The 12,599-nt window shown below is 29.3% G+C and overlaps 1 protein-coding gene across 2 annotated transcripts; it reads right to left on the reverse strand.

Moving 5' to 3' along the window:
• Positions 1–6,960: 6,960 nt before the first annotated feature.
• LOC107638350 (uncharacterized) lies at positions 6,961–8,629 on the reverse strand. Of its 2 annotated transcripts, none has more exons than XM_016341585.3 (2): positions 7,410–8,629; positions 6,961–7,311 (listed from the first exon to the last, which is right to left on the reverse strand). In XM_016341585.3, coding segments are annotated over exons 1-2 (1,137 nt in total). In that variant the 5' UTR covers positions 8,546–8,629; the 3' UTR covers positions 6,961–7,310. The 2 variants fall into 2 exon arrangements, with proteins under 2 accessions (XP_016197071.1, XP_016197070.1); XM_016341584.3 differs by having other exon boundaries at positions 6,961–7,319.
• Positions 8,630–12,599: the final 3,970 nt, after the last annotated feature.

Below are 12,599 nucleotides of genomic sequence, written 5' to 3' on the forward strand. Positions count from 1 at the left end.
AACCTGTTAATCAGGTTAACCATTTTTTTTTATAAATTTTAGATTTTTTTTAAGTTTTAGATATTGAGCTGAAGTCCAAACAAAAAAAAATAAGTATATAAATATTAAAAACAACATGTATATACAACAGAAAAAATTACTGGACTTTAGAATTAAAATAAATAATATATGAAAAATAAATTGAAAATTTATGTACTAAATTCATAAAAAAAGATATATTAGAATCATAAAAAAAATAATATTAAATATATATTATGTATATAATATTAAAATTTAAATAAATTTTATTTTGTGTAAAACAAAATTATAATATTAAATATAAACACAATAATAAAAAAATTTGTGTTATATAAATTTAATTAATACATATATATAATTTTATTTTATGTGAAACAAAATTATAACATTAAATATGAAGTGAATGATAACATATTTTGTATTATATAAATTTAATTTAAAAAACATATATATAACGTAAGAAGTAAACAAATATATAATAATTTTATTTTGTGTGAAACAAAAATTTATATAAAAAAATATTTATATAATTTTTTTATTAACAATTTTTTTATTGAAATATGTTATTTTACTATATTTAAAATTTATTATTTTGTATTAAAAATATATTATTAATTTTTTTTAAAATAATATTTTTTTTTTGTTCAAATACTATAACAAAAATTTTTTTACGTAACTGCGACTATTCAATAAATATTATATAAGTTAATAAAAGAAAGAAGTACTCATTTTTTTTTTACCCAAAATAGGAAGACTCAAATCCGCAACATTTTAAGTGAGTATAAGAAGACTATACCATTTGAATTATAACTCGTTGGCAAAGAAAAAAATACTCTTAATTATATATTAAATAGAATAATTATTTATTAACTCATTCTTATACAAATAAAAATTTCTCTTATTTTGTGTGAAACAAAAATTCATATAAAAAAATATTTATATAATTTTTTTATTAACAATTTTTTTATTGAAATATGTTATTTTACTATATTTAAAATTTATTATTTTGTATTAAAAATATATTATTATTTTTTTTTAAAATAATATTTTCTTTTTTTTTGTTCAAATACTATAACAAAAATTTTTTTACGTAACTGCGACTATTCAATAAATATTATATAAGTTAATAAAAGAAAGAAGTACTCATTTTTTTTTTACCCAAAATAGGAAGACTCAAATCCGCAACATTTTAAGTGAGTATAAGAAGACTATACCATTTGAATTATAACTCGTTGGCAAACAAAAAAATACTCTTAATTATATATTAAATAGAATAATTATTTATTAACTCATTTTTATACAAATAAAAATTTCTCTTAATTTTATATCTGTAATATTTTATATCAATTAGCTTTAAAGTTTAATTATTTTTTGAATAAATTAATAAAAAGTAATACAAATAATTGTTTAAATAGAATTGTATTTTAATTTTTCATTCTATTACGCACACGTCGAGGATAATTTGAAATAAAAGATAATAGACTTGTTGTAACTGCTATGTATTTTGTGCTTTGACTGCGCCGTCATCTGAGAATTATGACACCTTTATGGAGATCGGGATTCTTCTACAGAATCGATTTTGTGTTTTGAGTTAGCCAGCCAGCAGCGGCGACAAAAAGACTTCTTCCTCTTCTATGGCAGCGATTTTTCGGCTTCATGGCAGAGGTGGAAGGGAGTGGGTTCTGTGGCTAGCCAGAACGATAATGGAAGCACCGTCAGCAAACAAAACAGTGAAGATGTTTGAAGACATTGCATCGACAATAACAAAGTAATGGAAGAATTAGATCAAGTTTTTCTGAGTACCTTTGTGGTGTAAAGGTCCTGTGTTAAACGTGGGAATTAGTTTTTTTGTCGGTATCAATTTGTTTACTCAGCCCATCACAAAAAAATAATAACAATAATAAATAAATTTAATTTACCTGATAACCTTTAATAGTAGATTAACTTTTAAAGAGTGCTGCACTCTCTACTTTACCTGGAGTGCACTAGCTTTCGCCTTGAATAATATTCTATATTGTAATTTTGATCTTGTGTCAAAGTTAAAAGTGGCGGAAGAGATTTTTGGCAATTTCTATGAGAAATTATGAGATGGATAAAGTAATGGTCTAATAGTAATACGGGTGTTGTTAATTATATATATAAGTATATCATAACAATACGTAATTAAAATATTTAACGATTTGTAGTAAATTCAAATAATTAAATAAATTAATTGATGGAATACTTTTTTGTTAAAAAAAAATTATAATGCCACCTATTTAAATCAATGACATGGTCTAATAGCAAATGAATTTTTTTAGTGATTGCCACATGTTTAAAATAGTGAATATAATACAATAAAAAATAATTATATCATATAAGATCATCTCATAATTTAGTATCAATTTTTATATAATAAAAATAAATAGATACATTTGTCTTAGACATCAAAATGTTTTCTTTTTTTTTCTATTTTTTCTTCTTTTTAAATTTCTGAAATTTGAAAAAATATATCTTCATTAGCCCTTCGCAGAAGTGTCGTTTAAACACTAATGATGTAGAACGTGAACTGCTATGTAGGCATTCCAACTGTATGCTAATATGTACCAAACTTGAATTTGATTCAAATTGGTACTTGAAATTGCTTAATAATACTCAAATTAGTCAATTTTCAATTATAAAACCCTAATCCCCAAATTATTGTCTTCTCTTCTTCGACTTTTCTGCTGTCTTCTCTTCTTCGACTTCTCCGCTATCTTCCAATTCATCTTGTTTTCTCGTCTGCATGAGTGATGATAAGTAGTGGAGAGAGAAGCCAAAGTAGCTCAAGTAGGAATAACTCTGCAAGGAGACCTTGTGACAGCAAAGGAATGCGCAATAAGGGAGGTAAAAACGCCATTTTCTGTAACTGCGGACTTCGAATAGTAATGAAATACTCAACGACGACAAAAAATCCTAGTTGACTATTTTATAGTTGTCCAAACTATGAGGTAAGGTTATGGCTCTAAAAAAATGTTAAGATGTTTCACTTTGAATTTGGATTCACCTGCATCTTTTACTTTACAATATGGAATCCATTGTAATTTTTTTGTTGGATTGATAGAGGTGAAGAACTCGTTTGTACAACATCTATTTTACAATAAGTTTTGCATGAATTCAATTGAAGAATGATAAACTTGAAAAGTGATATTAAGACATTGAAGATGATGACAATGATTACTTTTTTAAAAGTAGAAAAATATATTTTAGCTTAATAGAAAAACCTACAAAAATACATATAATTTAAATCTGTATTAAACTTAAAATCAATCCAACCATATTAATCATACAATTATGTCCTCTTCCAAATATGCTGACATAGTGGTCCTCGCTTCACCAAATTAATCACATTTGGCTCGTCAGCAACCAAAACTAACTACTTTTTTTGTCTATTCAATAATAGCATTCCTAGTAGCTAAGATACAAGTATGAGAAGCAACAAATTAGATTTGCATCAACTTCAACTCATCCTATTTTCGCAATTTCTCTCCACAATGCCACACTTCTTCCATCCATTTACGCAGCAACTAAACCAAAAGATTGTGACATGAAAGGATAGTTTTTTCTAAGTATCAAACTTGCAATCAAAATAGTTTTTAGGTAGGTGTACTGAGGTTATAGTTTAGGATGAATATAAATTGGAAGATAGCAGAAAAGTTGAAGAAGAGAAGAAAACAATAGAGAAGTCGAAGAAGAGAAGATAATAATTTAGGAATTAGAGTTTTATAATTGAAAATGGACTAATTTGGATATTATTAAGTAATTTCAGTATTAATTTGAATTAAAGTCAAAATTGGTACACGTCAGCATACAATTAGAATGCCTATATGGCAGTTCACGCTCCACATCATCAACGTTTACATGACATTTTTGCAAGGAACTAACAGAAATGCACTTTTTCGAATTTCAAAAATTTAATTGGTCATTTTTAAAAATCGAAGACTAAATTGAATAGCGATTTAAAATTCATGACCATTTTGGATATTTACTCTTTAAAAAAATATTGATAAATCATTTGACTTGTGCCTAACTAATTATTTATGGTGATTGTTTTCATAGGTCTACTTTGACTTTACCTCATAGTCTTTTAGCCCTATGCAGTTTATTTTTTGAAATAAACATGATGAAATTTTTTTATAGACTTGATCATTTTTTTAATATAAAGGTAAACATATGGTTGGTTTCCTCTTTTTTCAGTGGTATTATCCTCTTTCCGCTTTTTCCCCCTAAGGCAGGAACTCCAAAAGAGCATATTATATCATTGAGTTGTTACGTAAACAAAGAAATATCCATTTGTTTCTTTGTTTCGTTATCATTTTAAATCATGTCTAATGATTATGCTACTACAAGATTGAACAGGATGAGTATTTTAAAGGAAAAAAAGGGCAGTAAAATTACAACAGAGAAAAAGGTGAGTTTTTTTTTTTTTTTATTAGCTTACAAAATGAGGATATGTTAAATGATCTAATGTTCTTTTCAAGCATCTTATCTTGTGGCTGATAATTTCTTCTATCTATTCTTGATTTTTTTTTTTTTTCTATAGTTGTTAAGCCAAGAGTTTTAGCTTAAAATGTTAGATTTCTTCATAAAACCAGTAATTTACGTACCTTCAGCCATTGCCAATAAATTCTTTGATTTAATTTGGAACTTTCAATTCTTGAATCACAGAGAACCAGATGGAATCAAGGTGTATTTTTTTTGTTCTAATGATCAGAATTGGGGACCCAAATTTTATAAAGTTTATGATGAACAGTCGTGTTCTTTCCATCAAAGAACAGACCAACTGTCAATATAATAATGAATAATTACAATACCACCCAAACTAATTTCTATATTAACAAATTGGACCACAATTAGAATAAAAATTCTAACATAAAAAACTCACACTTCTCACACTAAGTGATAACATGTCATTTGTTTAGACAGTATTATATTTTATATCTTTTTCTTTTCCCAAATTAGTTATGTATGATATCATAGATTTTGCATATATTTTTTTTATTTTACTTTGCAGTTGATTCCATGCGGTTAAATCAGTCTCTTGCAACAAATTTATTTAACATTATATCAAGTTCTATTTTAAGAAAATATATAATCTCAAATATTGATAAGAAGTGATATATGAATATTCTTTTGTCTCAAATATGCTACTTGATTGTTCGATTTATTTAAATGCCATACTTCTTTGGAGTTATAGATCCATCATCAGATATTTATGATGCTTTGCACCTATGCTATACTTCTTTGATTCAACCAATGTTTTTCTAAAATTGGTTTTATCTCTTCTAAAACTAAAGAAATACACATGTACCGTTCGAATGCACAGGTACTCTGCTATAATGAATTGAATAATCATATAAAAAATTATCATACTTTTGAAGAGCTTTGATAATCATGTTATAAATTTTTTTCGAAGATAATAAATCTAGAAAATTCTGCACAATTAACTGATTCTCAACTCACAAAAACCTTAAATCATATTATATCAATGAGACATTGAAGTTAAATTCCACTTTTATCCATCCATGTTTATAGTGAATGTTTCAATAAAATCAATTGGAGAAACAAAGAGTGCCTCTAACATATATATATATATATATATATATATATAAACCAAATAGTTAACAAATAGCTGAATTGTCATCTCCTCTAGCATGTCTTGTTTAATTCTGTTGCGTATTTAATTCTTAATGCCACTCCAAAAACACTATACAAAATAACATCAAATTTCATTGCCTAGAGAGTAGACTCCAATACTAAGTGTGTGTTTGGATTTATATTTGTCAAACTAGAGTTTGAGTGGCAGTAATTTTGTAGAAGTGATTTTGGGTAAAAGTGAATCTATGTCAATATGATTTATATTTGGCAATTTTATACTAAAATTGATTTTGATAAAATAAATATTGTTTGAATAATATTACTTAAAATCACTTTTAGATGGATAATTAGTTAATTACTAAAAAATTATAATATTAAATTATAATGTTATTTTTTTAAATATATTTAATATTTTTTTATACTTCTTTTAGTATATTTTTTATATAATATTTTTTATAATACTCTATTTTAATATGTTATAATGTTTTACTATTATAATAAAGATGAATATTTATTTATTAAATTAAAAATAACATAAAAAAATTGTGAACTTTTTAAGTATTCTTTTTATAATAAAAATTAATATTTATTTATTAAATTAAAAATAACATATAAAATAACATATTTTAATAATTTTTTAAGTACTTTTAATAATTTTATTTTTATTGTTGTGTTAGATTCTAACTTTTTACTAATTATGTTTTTATTATTATTTATTGTTTATTTTTTATTTAATTTATCATTTCTAATAGGAACAATAATACATATTATAAAAAAATAAAATAATAAACCGTGCATAAGAATTACAATGATAAATTTTATAATGTCAAACAAAAAAATATTTTATAATTGTTTTAATATTATCAGTATTCTTTTATTTAGTATTATTTTAGACAGTAAAATTTTATTACTTATGACTTTATTGTTATGTATAATCAATTTTTTATTTACTTTGTCCTTTTAAATAAGATCAATAATTTATATTATAATAAAATTATAATAAAAATTTAATAAAAAAATCAAAATATAAAAGGAAGTACAAAAAATAATAAAAAATTAAAATATTTGAAAAGACTGAAAATAAATCTAAAAATTCTTATGGAAAAAACTACTAAAACCAATAATGACAACCACGTAAAGCACGTTATGAACGCAAAAGCTACAATTTCTTGCTTCAAAGTGAACATTTAGATGCAAAATCACAGTTTGTATCTAGCGAAAAAGACTCACCAAACACCAAAGAACAGCGTTCAAAGAATTTAAACGTACTTTTATCCTCTATAACGCCAAACACACTCTAAAAATACCAGCATAGATGGATCGGTACTAAATTAGGAATGATTACAAAGGGCAGGTAATTTCACTTCTTCAAATAGAAAGAAAGCGTCATCTATTACACAACAAAAGATTTATGATTTTGTTTTAATCCTCAATAGAAGGGAAATAACATCATTGAAACAATGAAACTCAAGAAATAGATAGCTTCCAAGCAAGCATTCATGTGTCACTCAGCTCTTCAGTGAATACCATAGTAGTCAATATCAAATTAACAAACCATCCTTATCCTTATGAACCTAAGGATATGGAAAATTGAGGATTTTACGCAACAATGGAGATATTTTGGTTCCAGGAGCATGTAGCCGTCTTTCAAGAAAGAATCTCACCACACAGTTAAGTCTGGAATCCTAAATAGAAAAGAGAACAAAAAAATTTTAGTAAGTGAATGGATGTATAATGTATTCTATTTCAATTAACTTTGAAACAACTCATCTCACCATATTCTTGGATCCTTTCCGATCTTTTCAAAGATCTTTTTTTCTTTTGATTTGGTTACTGCAAGCATATGCTTATTTCTAGCAGAAAATTGACGAAATGCTTCATAAAATAGAGAATAAGTTTCAGTATTTGGAAGGCAACCATGTCCTTTCATCTTTAAAAATAAGTCTATTGCTTCATCAATCAGCCCCTCGTTAACAAATCCACTCATCATAATATTAAAGTTCACAACATCTAGACAATAGTTGTTGGCCAAAAGATGCTCAAAAAGCTCTCTTGCAGTCCTTACTCTTCCACATTTGCACAATCCATTCAAAAGAATACTGCACATGTACGCATTTGGACGAAACCCTTTGTGAATAATGTTGTGAAATAGTGCAATTGCCTCATCAAGATGTTGGATTTTGCATAAAGCATCTAACAATATGCAATAACCGACTAACTTAGGGGGCTGTTCACTTTCATGCATTTCATCAAGAATATTCTGTACACATGATATTCTCCCTGATTTGCATAATCTATCAATAAGGGTATAAATTCCAATATTAGGAACAAAACTTTCGCTTTCTTTAAAGAAAGTGATTGCTTGGTCCACCATTTTGTTCTTGCAATAACCATTAATCATAATGCTATAACTGTGAACATCGGGTGCCAAACCTGCTTTGATCGTGCTGTCAAACATCTTTGCTGCCTCATTCACTCTATTGATTAGAAAGTATCCATCAATTAAAGCATTGTAAGTAAAGACGTCTAATTGATGACCCAACTTGATATTCTTGGCTAATGCAGAGAAAGCAGAATCCATCAGACCCAAGTGGCAGAAACAATTGATCAAAGAAGGACTGATTCCCCTAAAATCCATTTGTGCAAAGAGCGAAACAGCAGTGTGGTATTGATTGATCTTAACAAGAGACCCTAAAATCTGATCGAATTCAACTTGGGAGGGTGCATCACGATTATTGAGAAGGGTAATGAAAGAGGCAACAGCATAATCAACATTGTTATTATTGTTAGTATTATTATTGTTAAGAGCAATTGGGAAAGGAGAATGAGCATAAAGCCTCAAAGGAACAGAGGGAAACAAACGAAGAAGGAATGCGGAATGGAGATTGGCGGCGTACCTTGTGATTCTCATTGTGCCTACGTTTCGATAAAACGCAGAAATTGAAGGAAGAAAGTAGCAACCTAGGTTTGGGTGTCTCCGGATTTGATGGTTCTAGAACGGTTTGGACTATTTAATGGTCTCATTACAAAATATATTTTTTAAGTTTTTTAATAACGTGAAGGAAAAATATAAGTAAACAATAAAAATATTAAATAATGTGAACAATAAATATATTGGATGTTCATTTTACTATGTGAGCGGATAGTTATTCTAATATTAAAATTTAGGTGGATAATTTGGAGGTATAGTGTGTTTTTATTTAATTGGTGGTTGTTCATGTTGTTTAAGAAAGTCATTGATTACTTAGCATAACTCGTACGTTAAATAGTTTTTATCTAATTTTAATTATAAATTAATCTTTTATATATTATTTAATTATAACATCTATTTTTTATTTTATAAATTATTATTTTATCATTCACCTATCATATTTATTAATAATAAAAAACAAAAACAATAACGAATTTGATCTTCTATTGATCTTCTATTAAAATTTTATCTTTGAACGATTACATCCATATAGGGTTGTGAAATCGTGTTTCTTAGAAAATTAATCGATTGAATTCACAAAACAATTGATTAAATTTCAGGTTTCCCATAGTTCAATCGATTGGAATTCAGGTTTCCCAAAACAATCGATTGAATGTTAGACGATAGCATGGTTTTCTCAAATATCAATCGACACAATCCATTGAACGATGCTTAGAATGTGAGTTTTTTCTAATTCAACCGCTTGTTCATGTTACCCAATCGATTGAAGGCTTCAAAGCAATATGAGATCTCACAATTTAATCGATTGGTTGTGTTGAGTTAAGAAATTAACTAACATAATTGATGATGACAAATATTAGATTATTGGGCTAATTACCCAATTAGTCTTTGATTATTTTGGTTTAGTGATGCAGGCCAAAAATCAATACAACAGCAGTCCAACTGGATGGAAAATAAGAAACAAGGCTGGTGGACTATAAATCATTGAACAACCTAAAAGGATTCAAGGCAATGAAACCAGCTAAGCCAAAGAAATCAAACGGGTTGCTTGATGGATATCCGATCCAAGCCCGTTAGCAAGTAAATCCCTCCAAGTTGCTTCTTTCATAGCAACGTTCACTTTTTCCTGTCTCAGTCATAACTCAGAAAGAGAAAGAGAAAGCTTAGTCCTTAAGTTGTTCATCAAAGAAGCAAGAAAGAGAAGGTTAAGCAAAATGTTGAAGTCTAATCACCCACATCAAACTGCATCAAGAAGTCAGAAGCTAAAAGGTGATTTCATTTCCTTATACATGCATCATATCTTCTTCTCTTCATCTTCAACGTTCTGCCTATCCATTCTGGGTTACATGGGAAAGATGATCTCTACTCTTCACTGTTGTGCATCTACGGTCGCAAGTGTGTCTTGGGGGCCAAGTTGGCTTTCAATGGTTGAGATAGGGTTCTACCATTGGAAACATTTATTTATGATGTCTTGCGGCTTTCGGTCAACAAAGGAGGTCAGAACGAAAGTTCCTAATGTGAGGAAAAATGGAAGACAGTGAAAAAAGTGAGTTGGTGAGGCACACAGCTCAAGGGTTGACCTAGGAGAGAACAACCCAGCAACATGCAAGGAGATACAAAAGAAGATTTCTCATCATTCTGAAGGACAAAAAGAGATAACCAGTGTTCTTGAGGTGTATGTTCTGAGAAGAGCTCTCTGAAGAAGTTCATCTACTTGGACAGTACTTCCTAGTCAAAGGAGCATTCTGCCAGAACGAAGAACTGAATCAGAGGCTAGCAAATCTGGTTTATCACATAGCATAGAGGCTGTTGAAGAGTCAATCTCCTTCATGTTTTACTGATTGTAATTTTCTTTTCAATGTTTATCTTTCTGTAATTTCTTGAGGTAAAAGGCTGAAATGAGAGAGTCATTGAAAGAGCCTAAGAGAGAAAAGGCAGAGAGATACACATGAGTGAAAAGTCTAGAGTTATTTCAGATTTCTTTAGGTTGAGTCAGTGTCTTGTATCTTGTACTTGTGAGGTACCCCTTTCTTAGTTGGGTTAGCACTAAGAGGAAGAGTTAGGTATTAGCATAACCAAGTCAAGTTAGATTAGAACTTGAGTGTGAAAGGATTGGGTCAATCCTGTGGAATTGGTTTATGTAATACTTTAAATATAGTGGAAATTCCACCACAAGGAGACTAGACGTAGGTTGCATTGCACAAGGGCAACCGAACCATGATATATGATGGTGTCAGCTTCTCTCTTCTCTGCTCTGTTCTATTTTCTGATATTCATGAGACAAAACGAAATTGTCTCATAAATTTTTGCTGCTGAGTTCAAACAGAATCAGAATTGAAAGTTTGTTTTAAAGGGCTAATTTAGTTACTAAAAAGAAGGTCATAGATTCAACCCCCCTTCTCTAAGCCTTCTACAACCTTCAATTGGTATCATGAGCCTTGGTCTCAAGAAACAAGCTTCACCGCTTGGAGCAAAGGTCTAATGGCGAATAACTTGGGCACAACCACGGTTGCCTACACTTTAACTGAAGGCTAGTCAAACAATAGGCCTCCATTCTTCAACAGGAAGAACTATGCCTACTGGAAAGAGAGGATGAGGATCTTCATCTAATCCATTGACTACAACATATGGAAGATTGTTGTAAGCGGTTCCAAGATTTCAACAAAAACAAGTGCGGATGGAGTGGTGACTTCAAAAGAAGAAGCTGAATGGAATGAGGACGACAAGAAGAAAATGGAGCTGAATGCTAAAGCCATCAACCTCTTTCACTGTGCTATCAGCTTTGAAGAGTACCGAAAGGTGTCTAGATGCAAGACAGGCAAAAAAATATGGGAAAAACTCCAGGTTACACACGAAAGCACTAAACAGGTCAAAGAAACAATGATTGATATGCTGCGAAAAGAGTACGAGATGTTTAACATGAAGGATGGAGAAAGTATTGATGAAGTGTTTGAGAGATTCTCAATCATAATCAACAACCTTGATGCTATGGGTACAAACTACTCAGAACAAACCCTAGTGAGAAAACTCCTTAGAAGCCTCACAAAAGAATGGGAAACCACTGCCACTTTCCTAGCCGAGAGTAACAACCTAAGCCCTATAACCTATGATGAGCTGAGAGGAAAACTCATTGCCTATGAAACCACACACGCAAACCCAGACTCAAAGAAAAAGGAAATAGCCCTCAAGTCAAAAATAGAATCAAAAGAGAGTGAGTCTAGTGATGGTATTTTAAATGATGAGCTTATGTTTTTTGTTAGGAGATTTAGAAGGATGATGAAAAACAAGGGCAAGTACAAGGGTTCAAGTTCAAAGGAACATAAGATGAACTTGAGCAAAGTGACGTGTCATCATTGTAAGGAGGATAGACATTTCAAGCTAAAATGTATGAAGCTCAAAAAGGAGGACAAAGGGAAGAAAGAAAAGAAGAGAGTGCTCATGGCAGCTTGGGAGGATCTAGAGAATGACTCCAATGAGGAAGAAGATTCTGAAGGTGAAGATAAAACCTGCTTCATGGCTGGAAATAATCATCTTGATGAGGTAAAATTCTATGACTTGTCTATAGATGATTTACATGCTATAATTGATGATCTTACTCTAAACACCTCAAAACTGCTAGATAAGTACAATAAATACAGATCTGAAAAAGATGTGTTAAAAGCTGAAAATGATTTTTTAAAAGAAAAAGTGAGGGAAACTGAATGTGTTTTGGACATTATTGAAGAAAACAGATTCCTAAAATCTGAACTTGAAAAAATAAAAGGAAAGCACATTATGAATTCTTGTCAAGAGTTAATTGCTGAAAATGAAAGATTAAATGGTATGATTAAAAGGCTGAATTGTGACTTAACAAAATTTGCTCAAAGATTCAAAGAAGGATGTGTATTTGGAGTGTTCATAGAGGCTCTTATCTTCAATAGCTCCAGAAAAGGGCCAATCAAACAAAACTATACTGTAATTTTCAGCTAACAAAAGAGGAATAATTTTGTCCCAAATCGATTAGTCTGTTCCAAATCTGTGACATAAAATTATG

Source organism: Arachis ipaensis, chromosome B4, assembly GCF_059453495.1.
Source record: "Arachis ipaensis isolate K30076 ecotype BB chromosome B4, ASM5945349v1, whole genome shotgun sequence".
Lineage (NCBI taxonomy): Eukaryota > Viridiplantae > Streptophyta > Magnoliopsida > Fabales > Fabaceae > Arachis > Arachis ipaensis.

Coding starts and splice junctions, on each gene's coding strand:
- LOC107638350 (XM_016341584.3), bottom strand. CDS start 8,545: ATGAGAATCACAAGGTACGCCGCCAATCTCCATTCCGCATTCCTTCTT. Junction 7,320..7,409: donor GGAAAGGATCCAAGAATATG/GTGAGATGAGTT, acceptor TTTTCTATTTAG/GATTCCAGACTTAACTGTGT.